The 22207-nt window shown below is 37.5% G+C and overlaps 1 protein-coding gene across 1 annotated transcript in view; it reads right to left on the bottom strand.

The window, feature by feature from the left end:
- snd1 (staphylococcal nuclease and tudor domain containing 1) overlaps positions 1 to 22207 on the bottom strand; it is a 276271-nt gene that overhangs the window by 36191 nt on the left and 217873 nt on the right. Inside the window, exon 19 of the mRNA XM_022671391.2 lies at positions 3527 to 3650. Within this exon, the coding sequence (XP_022527112.1) occupies positions 3527 to 3650 (124 nt within the window). The remainder of the gene's footprint in view (positions 1 to 3526; positions 3651 to 22207) is intronic.

Genomic DNA, 22207 nt, shown 5'->3' with positions numbered 1-22207 from the left:
TAATCGCTAATTTGTAACAATACTGCATTACACAAAGTGCTGGGGACAGAAGCACAAGGGGAGATGGGTAAATGGTTTACTCAAACAGTTTAAATTCAACTCAGTGTGTGTTTCCAAAAGTGCCAAAATACAACAGATCACATATTTACTTACTAAATTTAGTGCTTCCCACGTTTAAAAAAATCTAGACATTTAAATACCTTTTAAACCTAATGTTTAGCTGTTTCTATTGTTTTTAGAAATGGAGGACATGGCAGAAATAATCGTTGACTAATCGAAAAAATAAGCCCTACCTATGACCGCAGCGCAACAGTGCCAATATTACACGTTATAGCAATCTCTTTCGTGTATTTTTGCTTAAGTACTGTGTAAAAAAAGCATTTGCAGCTGTTTTTAAAGGACCAAAATAAATAGCCATTTCAGTAAAAGCTGTGGTTGTAGAACAGTCATCTTGAATTTGGCCAAAAAGACACATGTAAGCAAATGTTACTGTACCACGCTTTCAACAGCTACTTGAAACTTAACTGTAATTTGTATGGTGCAGTGGATAACACCACTACCTGCCAGTGAGCTAACTATCATATTGCGTGGGAGACGTCGGTTCAGTCCCTGGCCTGGATGGCTGAATGCTGAACTACATCAATAAGAGTCCTTGGGCAAGACTCCTAACACTACATTGGCTGACCTCTGTTATAGGAATAACCTTGTAAGTAACTCTGGATAAGAGCATCAGCTAAATGCCATTTTAGTTTTAGTTGTGTTGCTTTAAGAACACAGCATTCACATCGATCTCTAATGGTGCTAGCTAACATTTCTAGAAAACATCAGGCTGTTTCTGTGGCAGCAAGGCGTAAAAAAACAAACAAAAAAAAAACACTTTTGACATTCAGTAAATTCCACATTATTAAACATATACTGTGACCAAGTAAATTAATATTAGTTCCTACATCGTAATAAAAAATGAGATGTGGTAGCTTTCTCACTAAACTTGTGCTGAGTTTACTCTTTGGGAGTCACAGAAATGAAGATTGATTGGTTCTGCCTCTGCGTTTCACCAGAGAGTAATAAATTAAAGAGAGCAGTCGCTGCTGGAAATATATATATATATATATATATATATATATATATATGGAATGAGAGGAGGATAAAGCCCTGCCCCTCAACAGAAAGAGCCAATTAGTGCAATAGTTATACGCTGTAAGCGGCAGAAATTTAACAATATTGTGGCACTTGTGGGGACCTTATATCTCTCCTCAAAAATGGTCACGTACCAAATAGTGATTCCACATTCGTTTATAGGGTGAAACCTCAGATCAGTCAACATTTGTTAATAACTTTATTCATTTAACTATAATAACATTAAATGACTAAACTGACTTTCTATATTATTATTATATATGTTGGTCTTTCTATTTATGTGTTGTAATGTTTTAACATATTTACTACTTAATTTATAACCATTAATAAACTCCTTTATAAATTATTTATCAAGCCTTATTTTAAAGTGGTACCCATTATAGTCATTATGGCTTTAAAAAAATGTTTTTGCACTATAGGACACCTGTGGCTTTTGTCCTTAATGGCATTTTTTCCCCTTACATTACTTTTACTTTCATACTTTAAGTTGTTTTGCAACCAGTACTTTTACCAAAAGAAATTAGTAAAAAGCTTGACTTGATCATTTAACCTCTACAGAAGTCTATTTTAAGCCTAGTATCAATACCACCTAGTAACGAATTGGAATACTTTTGACATCTTGTTTAAAAACACCGTTACATTTATTAAAGGGCCGGAGCCCTAAGCCCTACGAATCCTTAATTTGGCTGTTTGTGACCCATGTGCTAAATGTTTGACATCCACACCAAAGATGGCTTTTTGTAGCTACCTTCGTAGCTAAGATTTCAGTCTCAAGGGGGTCACAAGTGGGAGTTACCATGTTAGTCAAGATGACAATCACTAGGCACAGTTTTACCCAAGAACCATCATTATACCAAAGCTCTTTAGCACCTAAAGTGTGTAGCCAAAACGGAACGATACATTCTATTCACAATCCTGGCAAGTCCTGTAGATTGCTACAGTTTAGAGGCACCAATGTTAGCAGAGCAAACACTAGCATTGTGCTGAGGAATACAACAATAGTCAGTCACGCAGTCAGTCAGTCAATCTCTCCTGACACTTACAGCATTGTGAACGTATTGAGAAACCAGATGGTGGAGGATAGAAAAAAAAAAAAAAAAAAAAACCGAGCTGGACAAACAGAAAAGAGAACGTTTAAAAACGATTTGGCAGCGGAGAGATAGCACGAGAGGGGGCTGAATCGTCACAGCTCTGCGCCAAGCTTTTCAAACCCCCTCGCCATTCAGCAGACCTTGAAAGGACGCAAACTCTAATTAGTATTTAATAAGGAGAGAACAAGGCACCACAAAGAGTGCAGAAGAGGGAGGAAGAAAAAAAAAAAAAAAAAAAGAGCGTAATGGGCCTCCCTACAGAGGCTGCTGCTCATTCCCAAGCAGGAAGGGACAAAGCCAGCTCTCTCCATCGTCCCCGAATGACGAAGCTCTTTTTAAAGCAGGACACAGATAAGCACCAGCAGAAATAAGCTAAGGCAAATTGCTAACAACAAATAAACAAACAAACAAATTCCATATAACAGATGGCTTTTTTTAAGTGTCTATTCAACACTACTCCAGAGGACTAAATAATGGCAGTGACGTTCATTCGCACTTACGCAAGGGAACGGTCGCCACTTGTTTTACATAAAAATTGTCCAGCTCCCCCAAGTTGCTTTAACAACAGTTCTGATGACAATTCTGTTTATAATCAAGTGAAGTTCCTCTATTCAAGAGGCAGCAAACACTCATCATAAGAGCTTACACATGTGATTTACCTGGAACATCTGCTCTGCTCGCCAAAAGCTGCTCAAAGCTACTTAAAATTTCTTTCATACTGTTTGTAATCAATAACAAAAAACATCCATACAACCAAAATAACCCTTAACCAGGGAAGTTACAATCAGAATCACACCTGAATCATATTGGCAAATATCTGTATAAGTAGATCTCTTATCATACAAACTGCTTTATACTGTATATCAGACATGCTGGACAAGCAAGCTTTATTAGATACTGAAAACAGTATTTAATTTTTTTTAAGGCTCTGAATATTATCTGCATTCCCTTCATAGACAAATCTACATTACTGGTCAAAAGTCTGAGAACATCCTTACTGAATACACTTTTTTTATTCCTATTTCAGTGTTATAAAACCTTCAAAAATGTTATTAAATGACATTATAAGGAGAGACAGCCCCAAATTTATTTGGGGAATATCATTTAATTTTGGGGAATACTTATATACTGTATAAGTGTATTACACAGGGTAGAACTGACTACAGAAATGTAATAATCAGGTTCACATTCTGTGTTCTGCATCTTAAGTCTATAAATGAAATGAATATTTGTAATGAAGTCTGAAAGACAGCTCGGCAGACTGCTCTGGGTTTAAAGGTGAGTGTTCCTGTGCTTACCATTCTCCGTCAGCAAACTTGGCCATGCAGTAGTCTCCTCTGTGCGGGGTGAAAGACCCCTCCACAGGTGGCTGAGCTGCGATCTCTGCCCGCATGGTCTCCATCAGGTTCTCCAGCTGTGCTCCTGCACAAATCAAAAGGTAAAGAAGGGTCAATCTTTCCACTGTACTATTGGTCACTCACTTGCACATAATACAAGGCAAGGAAAGATCAACATCAGCACTTCTGAGATGAACATTGTTGTTTTTTTCTATAAACTACGGACAAGATTTCTCCAACTTTCCAAATAAAAATATTGTCATCTAGAGCATTTATTTGCAGAAAATGAGAAATGCTGAAATGACAAAAAAGATGCAGAACTTTCAGGCCTCAAATAATGCAAAGAAAACAAGTTCATATTCATAAAGTTTTAAAAGTTCAGAAACCAATACTTGATTAAATAACCCTGGTTTTTAATCGCAGTTTTCATACATCCTGGCATGTTCTGCTCCACCAGTCTTACACACTGCTTTTGGATAACTTTATGCCGCTCCTGGTGTTAAAATTCAAGCAGTTCAGCTTGGTTTGATGGCTTGTGATCATCCATCTTCCTCTTGATTATATTCCAGAGGTTTCTTAAATAGGTAAAATCAAAGAAACTCAATTTTTAAGCGGTCTTTTATTTTTTTTTTCCAGAGCTGTATATATTTATAAATAGCCTATGTCGAGACTTTATATATACACTAGCAAAGTACAGTGACCTAAATGGCTGGAGTCCAAGTGGCCATTGAAAAACTACTTAACAAACCATTTCTATTGACTATCACTTGGATTTTTAAGGGAAAGTGAACAGCTTCATGCATAAGAAAGAGCGACTAATAAAATAAAATAAATAAATAAATAAATTTGATCAAAGAACAAGGCGTGACCCGAACATGGAAATAAATAAAGGCAGCTCTGCAACTTGCTGTTCCTCTCACTCTGAGACAGAGGGAAGTCAGGTGGAGATATTTGTTTCCGCGTGAGCCCTGCAGCCATTCAATCATTCCCTCCAACAACACAGCAATCAGTGTAATCGCTGAGCTGTGAGGTTTTTAGGGGTTATGGAAAAGTCTCACAAAATGGCTTCACAGCCATGCATGACTAATATCATGGAGGGGGAATGAGGAGAGAAAGTCGGAGCAAGAGCACTGGGGTGGCGGGGTGCATAACACTTGCTGTTTTAGCAGGTTTATCAGCGCTGCACATAGGCAGCCGCCAGCCAGCACTGTACCTTAATTAGAATAATGTCAGTGCTAAAGAGAGCGGTACAGGGAGAAGGCTACGGTGTGTGTGTGTGTGTTGAGGAAACAGGAAAACAGATAGGAAGCAAGGACAGGGAAAAAGGAAGTTGAAAGACTAATCCAAGTGTGTCTAGCTTAATGCTAAGTTATTTAACACACACATGGGCGTCCCAACTACAAACTGGTAAATCAGCTCTATTGGTGACGTTTGGAAGAGACAGCAGTTTTTAGAGGAGGAAAACAAAATATGTTAATGCCCCACTGGTGTCATTTGTGATGCCACGTCTACTGACAATGCAGAACTCGGCGCTGATTTATTCCACTCATTAAAAAAGTTTGGAGTGTGTTCTGCCAGCCAGGAGAGCAGGAGAGGGTATCCTACCTCAGCTATGCTCCACTTTGAGTCCTGCGAGAGCTTGTTAAATAATAAATAAGACTCGGGGGAGGGAGTCCTCCGAACGCTATATAAATCTTTACACTTAATTTAACCTAATTAATATCAGATGCTCTCATTAAGACACGTGGACATTGCAGAGGCACAACTTTCACTCGCGCTGGATGAGAACATGGCAGAACTGTGTAATTTGCATATAGCAGTATAGAACATGACATAATTGGCACACTGCAAGAAGGACTGGGCAGTATAGATGTAATACAGAACACCACTGTAAATATATTTTATTTTAATTTTACTTTAACCAGGTTAATCCCATTGAGATCAGAGCAAGATTAAAAAAATTGTGTCTGTGTTTATTTAATACACGACTAGATAAGCTTATTCACTCCATGTTTTAAATAGGACTGTGGGTGCTCACTATACTTGAATGTAATCCTGCTAAGTAACATATGTTAAAAGTATAGACCTTCATTATTCAGTATAGATAGTATGGTTGTTTAAAAATACCTTTTTTAATAGAAGTTAAAAAACTCAAGCTTTTTTGTTTCTTCCCCCTAATCTGTTCCCCATTTTCTCCCCAATTTTACTCAGCCAATTACCCAACCCACTCATTAAGACCCCCCCTATCACTAGTGATGCCCCAACACACCAGGAGGGTGAAGACTAGCAGATGTGAAGTCAGCCACCACCTTTTTCCAAGCTGCTGCTGATGCAGCATTGCCGAGTAGCATCACAGCGAGCTTGGAGGAAAGCGCAGTGACACTATTCTGATACATTAGCTCACAGACGCCCTGTGCTGTGGACATCACCCTTTGGAGTGATATCCCTCCCACCCGGAGGGAACGAGGCCAATTTTGCTCCCTCTGGGTGCTGGAAGCTGATGGCAAAGCTGCATACCACTCGGCACCCCGAAGAACTTAAGCTTAAAACTCAAGTAAAAAATTAAAAGTACTGGTTTTAAAACTACTTAAAGTATAAAATTAAAAGTAAAGTCAGGGGGAAAAAAATAAAGAAGGCCACACTACAAGAGCCTATAGGGCTCTACGTAACCCCCCCAAAAAAACATTTTTCTTTAATAAAAAAAAAAAAGTTTCAAATAGTTTGGGATGTGCTAGGCTCCCTATTTCAGCTGCATACATGGCCATTAAAAATAAATGCATTCTAGTACAATGCAAATATATTAAAGAAGCTTAGCTGGGACATTTAGCTTGAGTTCTCTTGATTGTGTATTAACCAATACGGTGTCAAGATGGTATATGTTTAATGCTTCTTATCCAACCAATCAAATATCAAATTTATCAAATTCAATCAGATTTATCTGGATAAGGGATTTATTTGAATTATAATTTATAATTAATTTAATATTTTTTAAAATGAAAGGAGTAGAAAGTACAGATAACTGTGTAAAAATGTAAGGAGTAGAAATAAAGTCTAACAATCTTCTCTTCTCAAAATTGCCATAAATGTAGGGTTGTGACAAATTTACATACTATACAACCACTCTAAAAAGGTCACCAAAAACTCACAAGCAGGTCCTGTGCTTTTTTTTTTTTTACATAAAATAAATGGTGGGGAGGGGTTGTCTCCACACAAGCGGCAGCCTGATCCAATTGCGTGACAAGTTAAATCCAATCACACTGTCGGCTGACGGAGCATGATTCAAAATGCTGGCAAAGCAGAAAGGTGGCCCTGTGTTTGTCCTAAGCCTCGAGGCATTCAACCCCACACGGAGCACATGGAGAAAAAAAATACAGATTAAAAAAATCGCACACATTCTGAATTTAGACACCACTTGTTGCATGGTTACCGTGTTAAACATACTCAAGAGGTTTTAAATGTCTTAAAAAGCCCCTGTCACAAAAAATGTCTCTTCTGCTCACAACTTCAAAAAATACAGCATATTTCATAACCTTGAGGATATGAAACTCAAGGATAGCTGTGATAAATACAGTAAGGTTAAATCTTTAGCACCTGCTATAAATCTAAACACTCAGTGCCACCACTAAGTAAGAGTCAGTCAGAGAGTAAGGACGTATCTTGTATCACTTCCCACAAGCAGATGTGACTGTGCTCAGCGACTGTGCCCAGCGACTGTGCCCAGCGACTGTGTCCACAATGCTGTTATTGAGTGTATGAAAGCATGAACTAGCAAATGACAAACACCTACTACTACTATTAACAAGTTAGGTCTGATGTATTGATGAATGATAATGTCAACATTTCTATCACAATATATTTCTTTTAAATCTGTTAAATGCCACAGCCTGGGTTGTGCTTCATCATGCATTGCTGCTGTCAGTCTAAATGAGCCTTTGTCACAGATGATGTAATCCTAGTCCAATATATTGTATAGTTTAAAGAACCTTTATAAAAAATATATATATATAATAATTTATTGGAGAGATAGCCAGATGTTATTTTCAGGAGATCCTAGACAAATTAAATATGTCTTAATTGAGAGGCAAATGTGAATAGATATTCAACCATATTTTGATCAAATGTTTACTAAGTGAAGTCTAAATAAAATGAAAGAATCTGGATGTTCCTTAGTAATGGTATTAGTTCATATTTTTCCACTAAAGATTACAATTGTAGATTCTCCACAATGCTAACCCCTGAACCAGCGATGCTAACTGATTTTGCAAGCTGTGTAAATTGCTGACTGCAGTGGCTAGATTGCTCAAGTCATATTGTTTGAAATAAAATGATTGTGTGTATTATGTAATATGTATTACATCTATAGCTTACTCTGGTCTTCGGTTATGAAGTTTAGGACACTGGCATGAAGCTGCCGGTTTAATGAGGCGTTAACTAGTGAGGTAGCTGCAATGCTAGCTGATAGCCAGACTCGCCAGGTTTAAAAGGTGTCATTTAGCTTAAAAAAACAAAAAAAAAAAAAAACAGAGTGGGTAACACAGTTGTATATGCACACTGTATGTGAAAATTATGTTCTTCTACCCTCATTGCATGCATTAACCAATAAAAGAAAACAGAAAAATCAGCGAATCAGAAAAAAAGCCCCTGGACTGACGGCAACCCGTAAATTAAGATTCATGGCCTGCGAGTGACAGTGCTGTCAGCCAATCAGAGACTATATGTTTGCATGTCATAAATATTTATAAGTAAGAAATCCTCTTGTTGTTTGCTGCCCACTCTTTAATCAAATTAAAACAGCCTGAAATAGAAACACTAAAGCACTTTTTACACCAAAACCGGCTCACTTCACATTTAATCATACCCGATATAATTGGATTCAGTCTTCATAGTGTGGTGGACGGTTTAGCCACACCACAGTTTTTAGTGATATTAAGACAGTGACAATGTGTTAAAAAATAAATAAATAAATAAATAAAAATCATAACCATTACTGATCTTGGGAATAAATATTGATATTGAATTATGGTCCAGCCTTAGTCTGTAGAAAGGAATAAACATATACATTATAAAATATGTATAAAGCTATATATTTACAAAGAGTGAGGAGACTTCACCATGGATTGACTAGGTAAAAAAAAAAAATCCAATAATACAGGTTATACTCTGAATAAAGGGTTGTGGGAGGTTGCTTGGCTGAGATGAAGTGAATGTGTAGGACCCATTGATCCCTGAGCACACTTAAGGCTCTCGTCTGATACAGATTAGAGGCTCTTCCCTTTTTCCTCCTACTTCCTCCACTCACATCCACAACTTAAGACTTAAGGCCATCTTAATTTGAAGGTTTGAAGTCTGCACGCCTACGCTCCCCCATTGCAGTCAGTCTACCGTGCCTGAGAAGCACAAGAGATAATGCTCTAAGGTGAATGGCAAGGCCTGTCACTTTAAACAATGTCCTTCCTTGCTGAAGCACCGAGGAAGAGACATCATAATCGCACGCCGCCGCGACACCAAACAAACTCCTCAATAGGATCAGCCTTAAATACTTCTGAGTGCATCTCTAAAACGGGAGTGAAGGTGACCTATTTCTTTCATTCACTGCTCCTCTCCACACCCAAAACATGAAGCATACTGCAGGGAACTAAGCGATGCTTGTTAGCATTGTATAGTTGCGTAAGAAGCTATAAATAAATCATACCTGCATGTATTAGCATAGATAAGAAGAAGTGAAGCAATGGAAGAGAGGTCAGGGGGGGCTGGGTGCAGCCATGAGTAAGTACAATATACATATATGAGATCTGTCTTTTAGGAATGACTTGAGTTGAGACTGGAGAGAAGGAGGGAACAAATACCTGAGGGAGAAGAGAGGGAGGGAGATGAATAGAAGTGAGCTGGGAGGGAAAGAGGAAGGCAAAGAGGGATAAGAGAGAAAAGGGAAAAAGAAGAAAAAGAAATACTGAGTGTGCTACTGAGCTAGCGAGAGATATGCTGGTACATTTGCAGTCACACTTAGCAGAGAAATGGGCCTCCAGTAGAGTGAAGCACTTCATGGGGGGAAACAGCCCAAGAGCTGAACCAATAAGAAAGCGCTGGCACACTCGTTTCCCGCTTTTTCTACCAGTTCTGTCATTTCTTTGTAATTGTATGGCTGTGTTGCTGCAGCTGGCTGCTAGTGTGTAATTACATTTCAAATGCCCTGTGCAACAGAGGAGCAGGAGAGATTTCAATACAAGAGCAGGTTTTTGTTGACGATCCCATTTTCTGTTGTGTAGAAAGGCAGAATGATAATGCAGCCCTGAGTCCACCACGGCCCATTACCTGCTAATATTATGCAAAAAAAAAGCATATTAAAAATAAGACATTACCAGCACAAATCGAGACCGCCACAAAGATATATATATATAAAAATATATAACCAGGTAATCATATTGTAAGTGTAGCCAGACAAGGAGGGGCCTATAATTTCCACAATGGGGAGAACATGGATGGAAGGCGGAATTGAAGTAAAAACATGGGTTTCAGTTGAAATAAAAACACCTGTATTTGTTATTTTAGCGCTCGCACTTAGTACACATCTCCATGGGTTAGAACGAACATAAACTGTGGACTAATAGTTAAAGCTAATAACAGTGTGGAACATACAATTTCTGCCGGTACTACTTTTTACAGTAATAACTGTAACCCCTGGTCTACCACAGTGGATAAGAGAAATGACTTCAAATCTCACTAAGGAAAAAATATCCTATATTATTTTTATGGGTAGAATGAAGGAATTTAGAGAGATTTGGGAGGTTTTCTTGACTTTTCTTGAAAAGGAGGAGCTTGCTGACTTTATTGACTGATAATTGAATTACCTGTACTTTGGTATAACGTAAATACAGCTATCCGGCTTACTGAAGAAGTCTAAAGAAGAACACCACAAAAAAGTGGACATGAGAAAACTAAGAATATTTTGTATCCTTATTATAAATATTTTTTGGGGTGTGATGTTGATAAGCTGTATTTTCTTGCAATTAATGTTTGCAATGCGTTTTTCAAAATGGGATAATCGAGATTGTACATCTTTACATATAGAAGCTCTCATAGGGGAATCTCATTAGATAGACATTTGCTTCTGCCAAAAACCTGTTAACAACTCTCTTGGTGATTTTCATATTTTACACTTTAACTAAACTAAAATAGAAGGGGGTTTTGTTTGCACCTTGTTTAACATAAAGGCTGCATGTAAGTTTGAAGAGGGCTGCTTACTATTCGTTAAAAAAATAAATTAATAAACATACATATTTTTTTAACAATATCGCCCAGCTCTAGCAGCATGCATTAAAGCAAATAAATTATGCAGCTGTTGGTTTAAAAATATAAAAAAGAATAATAATAATAATAATAAAAAAAAGCCAATCCACAATTTAATACTAAACTTTATCTACATTCAAATCCTTACAAGAAAGCAACTTTACATGAAAGGACACCATGACCCAATAATGAATCATTTACAGTGTTTATAGAGCAGAACATCCTTTCACTCTCAGAACATTCTTTCCTCTGGGTCATGCTGACACGATTGCATCACACATCAATTCCTTCCAATTTATCAGAAGCACTTTAATCACACTCAAAAGATGTTTCTAATGGATTCAGATTCTGTGAATGGGAAGACCCAGTCATACCATGAACATCACAGTAAGTTCAGTCCTTCTCAGCTGAACATGACTTTTGCTTTGTGCTATGCTGCATTATCATGCTGGGAGTACCGTTACATGATGGCTAAATTGAGGCAGTGAAAGGATGCACCTTGTCAGCATCAATAGAATGTGCCATTCAGGAGATAATTGAGTCATTTGAACACATCCAAGGTGTGCCAAGAATAAGGAGCAGAACAGGTGTTCCTAATACAGAGCTTGCTGGGTGTCGAGACTGGCCTTTAATTAAAAGAGAATCTGAATGAAAGAGTGGAAAAACATAAGGAGTGCAGATGTTTCTTGAGTCAACAAAGTAATCAACATCCTATCAGGCTCCGTGGCATACTTAAAGAGTCTGAGCATGCTCAGTTCACTTCAGCTACAATCTACTGATTTGCATCAATGTGACTAGAACAGACACATTTTCTGATAATGGGCATGTGACATGAATGTAAATGGTAATAGTGGACTCCATGACATACACGCATGTTATTAGTGCTGTTGGTCATGGAGGCTGTTTCCTCCACAGCCATATTTGCTACAGTGTATAATTTTTTTTTATATAACTAATAAAAACTAAAAAAAAAAAAAAAAATACTTGGATAGTTTTTTTTGTAGGATTTAGGTTAATAAAGCACAAACATTATAGCTTGAACTGTTCTGGCTACTGCACTTGCGCAGATCTCCACATCACCTGAGGTTTTCCCAGAAGCCTGCTGTCATTCCTTCATATATATATATATATATATATATATATATATATATATATATATATATATATATATATATATATATATATATATATGGTTCAATTCAATTTTATTTATATAGGTTGTCACAAAGCAGCTTTACAGAGTAAAAACAGGTCCACGCCTCTTAGGAGCAGCACCACAGAGCCATATCTGATCTAAGCAAAAGAAAGAAAAAAAAAAAAAAAAAAAAATAAAAAAAAAAAAAATAAATAAATAAATAAAAAATGAGAATCAGAAATGATTGAGGCTTGCAAAAAAAAAAAAAAAAAGAACTTTTAATCAAAATAGAATTTACTTTATTTTGTAGGAGATTTTACTGATTTGGAACTGACCGAAGAATATAGTTCTGTTTATTTTGTTATTCTGTTACATTTGATCTTTAAATATACAGCATTTGATTATTTTTATTTATTTATTTATACAGTTATATAATGTTCTAATGTTCATTTGTTAACTTCTGGCAAAATAAAATAATCAAAAAATGACTCTGACTTATGTGTAAAAAGAAAGTGATTTGATTTATATCGTGATGCATATCGATATCGACTGATATGGAAAACTATATCATGATCCATATCCATATTCCATATCGCCCAGCTCTACTTGCAATAAAAACGTAGTACAAGAAAACAATCTGCCATCTACTTTTTAAAGACTGAACTGTTTGCTCAGTGACAAATATCAACCTGAAAATATAAGCCTATTATGGGCTCAGATTGCAAATATAATAAGAAAAATAACTATTTGAGCTGAAGCCTGGCTGCTGCACTTGTTTATTGAAGCTCAAATTCTTAGAGCAAAGAGAAACACTTAATGAAATTTGGGCAAACTGCTTGAAGTGCTAAGAAGTGTTTAATTAATAAAAGGCTGCATAATCATACTGCATAATCACTAACAATATAATTGTCATATCAGGACAAGGATTTGCTTGTTTAAATATCTTGTGCTTCAAATAAAACTAATAAAACGATCTACTTTAGGGGAATAACCGGCTAAATCACAAGATAATTAAAAAAAAAAGAATCACAAAATGAATCATATGTAAGATTTCTTTTGGGGGGCAGTAGTAGTAGCAGCAGCAGGCTGTGCCTGTCATCTTTTGGTACTGTTCAGGACTTGCTTAAAATGTATATTTAGTATATGTAGTATGATTGAGGGAACAAAGAAGAAAGTAAGGCAGAACAGAAGTGAAAAATTTATGTTTTTTTTTTCAGCATTAAGCCAATTTTTTGTAAAGTTGATTTAGTGTAGCTAATTGTGTCCCACTGGGTTCTATTTTAGGGCCTATGAAACTGATGTTAATTATGACATACAGCTCTTGAAAAAAACTAAAAAGAAAATATAAAAGTTAAAAACTTCTGGAATATAATCAAGAGGAAGATGAATGATCACAAACCATCAAACCAAGCTGAACTGCTTACTGAATTTTTGCACCAGGAGTGGCATAAAGATATCCAAAAGCAGTGTGTAAGACTGGTGGAGGAAAACATGCCAAGATGCATGAAAACTATGATTGAAAACCAGGCTTATTCCACCAAATATTGATTACTGAACTATGATTTCTAAATCTTTATGAATATAAACTTGCTTTCTTGGCATTGTTTGAGGTCTAAAAGCTCTGCATCTTTTTTGTTATTTTAGCCATTTCTCATTTTCTGCGAATAAATGCTCCAAATGACAATATTTTTATTTGGAATTTGGGAGAAATGTTGTCTGTAGTTTATAGAATAAAACAACAGTGTTCATTTTACTCAAAACATATACCTATAAATAGCAAAATCAGAGAAACTGATTCAGAATCTGAAGTGGTCTCAATTTTTTCCAGAGCTGTATAGGTAGATGAAAAAAAAAACAAAAACAAAAAAAACAAATGAACGAGCGAATGAGCAACGTGGGCTACAGGGTAGATGTGGTTGAAGCATTTTCATTTTCTAAAATCACCACAAGCATGTGTAGCCAGGACAACTAGGGGATTTGGAATTATTTGCTGCTTCATAACACCAATAGACACTTCACACATCAATTGCCTAATCTGTCAGTTGCACTCTACTGTTGTATTCTCTTATCCAAGAAGGCTTGTCTACTGGTTGGCTGATGTTTATGCAGTGCACGCACACCTGAGTGCACATTCAAGGGTCAACACAGCTCAGCTGAATGCAAAAACACATGAGAACCTTCCACCTCAGAAGAAGTGAAAAAGTAAGAATTAAAAATCCTTTCCGTATCCAGCGGCTGCGCTGGCTGCTTCAGTTCGAGGCGAGCGCAAACAGAAAGGAGATTAAAGTGCTCTTATGAGACTAATTTAGCTTCCGTTCCCCGTCAGCAGCAGGGCCGAGAGAAGGGAGGGGAATGTGGAACGAGGCAATCAGAGCCCGTGCGCTAAATTACAGCTTCGTAATTTGGGAGCAATTGCTGAAGGAGAACAGAGGCATCATCTGTGGCTTTTTCCTCACATTGTGCTGCTGGGAGCAAATCTAACGCTTTGTTTTGATTGCGAGGGTTTCCAAAATTACCCATAAAGCCCTGCAGTGCGCAAGGAACTCGGCTGCGTTTGAACGCTTCCCGTCTCCGCCACTTCAAAATGGACAACTGCGGAGATGGCAGCTTCTCAACTCGTTTCTTAAACAACTGCCATCTTGCCTGATTCAGAAAGCGAGAGGTGGTGGGAAAGAGCCTGGAAACAGACTGTTCATCACATCAAAAACTACATTCCTCGCCAGATTTTTAACACACACACGTCCCTTTGAAAACTGTGTAAAGATTAATCCGATCGTGCAGGATCTCTTTTAGTTACCTGAATCCGAGAATCTGAGATGCATTTACTCCAGGCTTAAAGGAGTGACTCCAAGCAGTAATCAAATCTATCCAAAGGTCAATGTTACTTATAGTGATTTCACTGCACAATTATTGCTTCAGTGCATCAGAACTGCATGAAATGTCATGAAACTGAAATCACTTTCAGTCAATTTTATTTCAAACGAAAAGATACAGACGCTAGCAGACAATTAATGAAGGCAAGCACTGTTCTGATTCGTTAGACCAATCAACACACAGCACATTTCACAGTACTGTTTAAACACTACATTAAAACCATATTAAAAATTACAACAAAAAGTTACCTCATAAGATTTTTATTAGGGGTGGGCGATATGGCTCTAAAATAATATCACGATATTTCAGGGTATTTTTGCGATAACAATATACTTGGCGATATAGGAAAACTAAAATAATTAATTAATTTCAGGAATATAGTATAATAGTATAACAGTATAATCATAATGTGGCAAAATAAATAATATAGCATAAAGTAATATAATGCAGCAAATAATATTGCAGAATATTTAGTGCATGCATATAAACTGCAAACTAAAACAATTATATACAATAAATACACCTAAAGCTTCTCAGTATAATAATAAATAATAGACTACTTTTAAGACAGAACAGCCCTATTATCACGATATGGATTTTTAATATCATGATATTTCTGTGTCACGATATATTGTATACAATATAATATTGCCCACCCCTAGTTTCTATTATAGCCCTGTACAGCTTGTATCCAGTAGGACTGTACAAGCAAATGCGCTTCAACAAAAAGACCTGTTCGCTTCGTCCCCCCAAAAATCTGATACTTAACATTAACTTAATATCAAGAACTCACAAGGATAAATGCTAGCACATGCTTCCTCCTATACATGTAAAGTCAGCCACCACCTCTTTTTAAACCGCTGTTGATGCAGCACTGCTTAGTAACATCACAGTTCACTTGGAGGAAATTGCACGGGCTTGGTTCTGATACATCAGCTCACAGACGGCTTGTGCTGATCGACATCACCCTTTGGAGTGATGTGGAGAGAGAGCTCCATCTACCCACCCAGAAAGAGCAAGGCCAATTGTGCTCTCTCAGGATCATAGTGGCAGCGCTTAGCCCGCTGGAGAACTCGAAGCCCAACAATCATGATATTATTTATATCACCCACACTTCGTCGTAACAGCGCAGCTCATGAAATCACACAGTGAGCTCTGAGTGTCTCAGCAAATGAAGATGCAGACACTTTGTTTAGAGGATCGAGGCCATGCTGTTTCACCATCAGCATTCAGGGTCTGAGGTTGCACAATTGGGCAAGCTCTCTTTGGAAGAAACAAACAAAATAAAAACAAACAAAAATAAAAATATGGGGTCTGTAATATCAGGTCATGTTCACATTTAATTGTAACCTTTATTGTAAAGCTTATTGGGAATTTCTCTCCAAGAAATTCCAAGAAAAAAACAACCAGTTCAAAACAGTTGTGTAGCTACAATGTTTTTTTATTTATTTATTTTTTTTTTATGAAAGGTAGATGGAGAATACTCCGACTGGGTTCAACAAACAGATAACTGAAGGCTATTGTCAGAAAAGTCAGATAAACCCTTTGTTTAACTGTAGTGAGCAGAAAAGCATCAGTGAGATGAATAGGCTACAACAGCTGAAGAACACATCAGATTTCTCCACTGTCAGCAAAGAACAGAAAGCTGAGGATGCACAGTTGAAGACACGGCCTGGTGTGATGAACCTCAGTATCTGCTGAGGCTCGCAGATGGTAGGGTCAGAATTTGGCACCAGCAGCATGAATTTGTGAACCCAATCTGCCTTGAGCCAACAGTCCAGGCTGGTAATATAGGTGTAATGAATGGTGTAGAAAATGTTTTCTTGGCACACTGTGGCCATGTTATTTTATCAATCTCCGCTTACATATGCAATTAATTTTAAAATTGTATTCATATAGCGTTTTTTAAAAGAAGTGTCGCAAAGCAGCTTTACAGAGATATGGGTCCAAGCCTCTTAGGAGTTAGCACCACAGTGATGCCAACAGTGTGCCAACAGTAGCAAGGTGGAGGTGGTAACAGTCGCAAGGAAAAACTCCCTCATACTAGTAGGAAAAATGGCTAGACTAGAGTGTATATGAGTTGAAAGCATAAGAATATTGATGATAGTTATTTTTCTTGATAATCACACCTCTAGGATACATGTAGATTACTAAAATCCTGACACTCAGGGCAGCCTATGCCTTTCAATTTTTTTGATCAGGGTCAATATGGTAGATCATCCTAACTAATAACAAAATTGATTTACTATACTAGATACTTATTTCTAGTCGATCACCTCCCCAGTACTGTACTTTTTCTTGGGAGCCATACTATAAATATGATTATGCCAAAATCTTGCTATCCTCAACTTAAAGCCTGTCCCTGTGCACGTCACATGGTCAGAAGGAACGCACGCACCTTTTCTAGCTTTAGTTTGAGTGCACGTAGTTTCACACTTTTTCTGTGGACACTTTTGAGTCATTTACTGATATTATTTGGTTTGAAGCATAATATAAATATGTTTGAAGCACTAGAAGTAAATAATATTGCCTGGGAAATAGCAAATTGCACTACTTTTTGCTGTAGTAAAAGTCCCTTTTTTCAACATTTTGAGGAATCTGTGGCAATGATGACGTCATGCGATTTACTCAGAGACCCGAGAGTGAATGTGAATACAATTGATTATGTGTTTTGAGCACATAAACAGAGTTATATTGGAAGAATAAAACATTATTGTATTTATTTTATTTAGGTGTTTTTTCTCTTGAATATAATGAAGAGGAAGATGGATGATCACAAACCATCAAACCAAGCTGAACTGCTTACTGAATTTTTGCACCAGGAGGGGCATAAAGTTATCCAAAAGCAGTGTGTAAGACTGGTGGAGGAGAACATGTCAAGATGAATGAAAACTGTAATTAAAAACCAGGCTTATTCCACCAAATATTGATTTCTGAACTATGATTTCTAAATCTTTATGAATATAAACTTGCTTTCTTTGCATTGAGGTCTAAAAGCTCTGCATCTTTTTTGTTATTTTAGCCATTTCTCATTTTCTGCGAATAAATGCTCCAAATTGTCACGTCTCTAGACTCTCCTTTCACACTCCCGAACTCCATTTTCCCATAAACCCACTGGTGATGACGTCACCATCAGCCGCCCACCTTCACCCAATCGCGTTACGCTCCCCCGTTCAGAGTCACCTGTGTTCTAGGAAGTTCCAGTTCAAAGTAATTCTAGTTTTGTATATATAGGTCTTACGGATTTTGCCTTTTGTCTTTGCCCTTATCGGATTTGTTGAACTATCGGACTGTCTCTCTGGCCTCGGATCTTGGGCTGTTTTCACTACTACGTCTCCTGTTTACACTGTGAGTTTTGTTCAATCTGTTATCTGGCTGTGTTATCCTGTTTACGGCTCTGTAAATAAACCAGTCTTTACCTTGTATTCGGCGAGGGTCCCTCCTATCTGTCTGGCGTTGACAATATTTTTATTTGGAATTTGGGAGAAATGTTGTCTGTAGTTTATAGAATAAAACAACAGTGTTCATTTAATTCAAACATATACCTATAAATAGCAAAATCAGAGAAACTGATTCAGAAACTGAAGTGGTCTCAATTTTTTCCAGAGCTGTATAGGTAGATAAATGAATAAAAGAATGAACGTTTTTTGCTGTGGTGAAAGTCCCTTTTTTCAACATTGAGTAATCTGTGGCAATGATGACGTCATGCGATTTACTCAGAGACACAAGAGTATATGTGAACAGTTGATTTTGTGTTTTGAGCACATAAATAGAGTTATATTGGAAGAATAAAACATTATTTAAAACATTATTTTCCCAGTGGATATCTTGCAAATGCTTTACAGCACTGGGATGTAACCATTGTTTTTAGAAAGAGTAAGTTGCACCCTTCCTAAACATATATGAATTATGCTGATGTGTAAAGGCCTTCCTGAGTAATTGAGCTGAGGATACAAGGTGCGATTTTGGACGTAAAATCAGTCCATCGGGTTCTAAGGGTTAAACATCTATATGTACAGCTTTGGAGTATGGCAGGAATGGGCAACGTCACCACATTGAGAATACCACAGCCTATTTTGACCTTGTGATTTCCAACTACGTTAAAAAGCAAACGTCATCTCAAACTGGATTCATGAACATGACAATGAGTACAGTGTCCCTTCAGTGACCTCCATGGATACAAAAAGCAAAAAGAACACTTTCGCAATGTTGTAAAATAGGAGATAGGAGAAAAAAAAAAAAAAATCGTACAAAATCCATGCAGCAAAATGGGAGCTGTTAAGAGCAAAAGAAAGCTCTACCCAGTTTTACTGTAGTCGTGTAGATTGTGGATTAGATTCCTGTTATATCTCAAGAATGCCTCGACTGATGAAGTCAACAAAATTATAAAAAATAAAAGGAATAAAACAAGCGAAGCAGAAAAGAATAGAATCTTCACGGGCACTAGACAGCTTCTTATTCTTACACGCCTGTCACTACATTGGAGCACCCTTCAACCAGGGTCTATTATTACAGCACCTGCCAGGACGCTTCCCTCACTGAAATCAATACAAAATGCTAACACTCATGTCCTCTTAATGAAATAAATGCAGCGGAATGCAAGTGGTGGCACTGAACGTGACAGGAAGGAAAGTGAGTGAGGAGGAAAAAGATGTTCATATGGTCTATAAGCTGGAGTGAAATCAGGAAAGAAGGTTTGTCAAGTGGTATTAATAGCAAGGGCACAGTGCAGTGATTGTTTTTTTTTTTTTTTTTAGGAAGTGTAGTGGTTCCCCCACACACCATAGGCTGTACGGGCTTCATTAGGTGGGAAACAGCTGCTGGGTGTAAAGCTAGAGTGTGAGTAATGTGGACTGAGTGGCACCTGGCAGGGAAAACAATCTAGTTATTAAGTCCTGAAGCCGTGCCAGCTCCAGATCTCAGCGGCCACGGAGCGGTGGAGTTCGGTGATGGCGCCACAGCCAAAGCTTGCAGGCAGACTGGAGCGACCGATCGCTGCAGAATCGGCTCTGAACGAGAGGTTTTAGATCAGGGCTGCAAAACTGCTAAAATATCTATAATATTACTTGACTGAAAAGGAGACAATAAATGAAAAATATTCTCGCCTATAAATTGAGATACATTATTATACTAGAGCAGTAAATGAAAGTAAAGAGAAGAGAAGAGGTAATGAGACTAGACAAAATTAGAGAAAAGAAAAGTAATGAGATTATGCAAAAGTAGAGATGAGAAAAGAAATACTGTGATTACACAAAAGTAGAGTAGAGAGGTAACAAGAATATAAATAGAGATGAGAAAAGAGAAGAGAAGTGAGATTATGCAAAAATAGATTAAGAAAGAAAAGAGAAGAGAAGTAGAGGTATTGACAATAGGGAAGATTAGAAAAGATAACAGACGAGAACAGTAAAAAGAAGAGATGAGATGATAAGAGGTAGTGAGATTAAAAAAAAGAAATGGGAAGTGAAGGTAGGATGAAATTAAGGTAAATGTGATGTATGTATGAGACTTGCTTTATTGTCCATGCTGGAAAGCATTAAGACTCTTAATGAATCAGTATTTATGTAATAAGTCTCAATAAAACTCATTTTACTGGCTCACTGAAATGCTTAAAAAAGCTAGTCGTCATGGCTGTTCAGTACAGTGCTTAAACATCTCTACACCTCATCAACTAGGAACAAAAATCCTTACTTACTTACTTGATCAATTATGATCTTGGTCAATTCTCTAGAGTAACAAAGAGCAATTCTCAGTGTGTTAACACTGGAGAAATCTGGTGTGAATTGCATACAGCACTTTAAGCTGATGTTCCCAACATGACTTACAATGCTAGTGATGGGGGCATATCATTGCCTATGCAAAAAAAAATCGCAATTTTTACACCATTAAGAAGCTCAAAGTAGCTCCATACTTCATTGGTAGAATTCTGAGGGTCCTAACATTAAAAACGAGGCACGCAGAACTTGGGAAGTGCACACATAGTTTATTAAAAACACTGTTTATATACACAGAATCTTGAGGTAGTTCTATGGCCACCGCCATATTGAAATTCAGTCATGATAATTCGACTGAGCAGCATAGCAAATTGACCAGCAATGAATAGGTATGATGGGGGAACAGACTCTTAACTAAAATTTTACCTTCCTTGCAATATAACTCCAGTCCAAAACTAATGCGAGAATTTACTTTGACTTATCAGCTGTCGTTTTGTTTCATGCCGTGTGTGTAAACAGTCTGGGTCTGGGCTCTTATGGGTTAATCTGTGTGGGTTATCTGAAGCTCAAATTTGTAAATCAAAATCTTGATCAGTGTATGGAATGGTTCTTGGTTAATAAACATCACTACTGAAAGGGAATGCACTCTGAATAAAACCAGAAGGAAAACTGAGGGTTGTTATTCCATTTTAAAGGTAGGGGACAGAACACAGAGTTATTGCCACTAAATGAGGTGCAAAAAAACAAAACAAAAAACAAGGTAATGACCTGTAATTACCCTCAAGAGCCATATCTGCACAAGGTGACATTCACATCCCACACTTCTTCTTTAACATCTGGAGGCCAATAGGTAAAGACAGCCAGCGCCTGATAGAGCAGACCCCCCTGACGAAGAAAAACAGCCAAGGTAGCTAAAGGTGTTCATTACCTTGCATATTAGCTCAGCTGGAGAGGCCTGGCCTATGAACAGCTTTTCTTTCGCCCAATGAGTAAAATTCCCCCCAGAACTGCATCCACCGAGCAGATTTCACATTGAGTAATTAAATAGAACTAATTAAAAAACACAGAGAAAAGAGAAATACAGAAAGTGAGATTGTGAGATAGTGCTGAGCTGAGGTGCCTAACCCCCTGAGATCTGAGCAAAGCACTATATTGGCGGCAGGGAGGGAAAGGGGGGATGTTTTGCTAGTGTTTAGAGACCATTAAGTGATATTATGTGATAAGATGATAGCAGCTTCCCATAGCAGAGTCCCAGAGTAAACGCATGCCTCGCAGCTCTGATAAGAACCAAGAGAGTCAGGCTTTGTGAACAATCCGCCGATGCTATGTTCACTTTGCTTGACTTCATGTATTCGCTCTGGCATTTCCCAATGAAAACAATGAAGCAACGTTCATTCACGAGAGACACTCGTCACTGCATGTAAGCCAACTGCTCTTACTTTCAAAATGAGAACTCTGCCAAGTACGCCACATTCGGAAGCGGTTTATTATTTATCAAAAGACACATCAAAGAAACATTTTCCAATTGTGACTAAAAAAGTAGATTACATGCGGTTTTGAGGTCAATGTGCTTTTTCTTCACAAGATAAACCGTTTGTCTCTGAGCATCCTTAAAGTACTTCACGCATCAAAAAC

This window comes from Astyanax mexicanus, chromosome 2 (genome assembly GCF_023375975.1).
Source record: "Astyanax mexicanus isolate ESR-SI-001 chromosome 2, AstMex3_surface, whole genome shotgun sequence".
Taxonomy (NCBI): domain Eukaryota; kingdom Metazoa; phylum Chordata; class Actinopteri; order Characiformes; family Acestrorhamphidae; genus Astyanax; species Astyanax mexicanus.
Note: the sequence above shows the minus strand (reverse complement) of the source record. Positions and strands in the feature narration are given on the sequence as shown.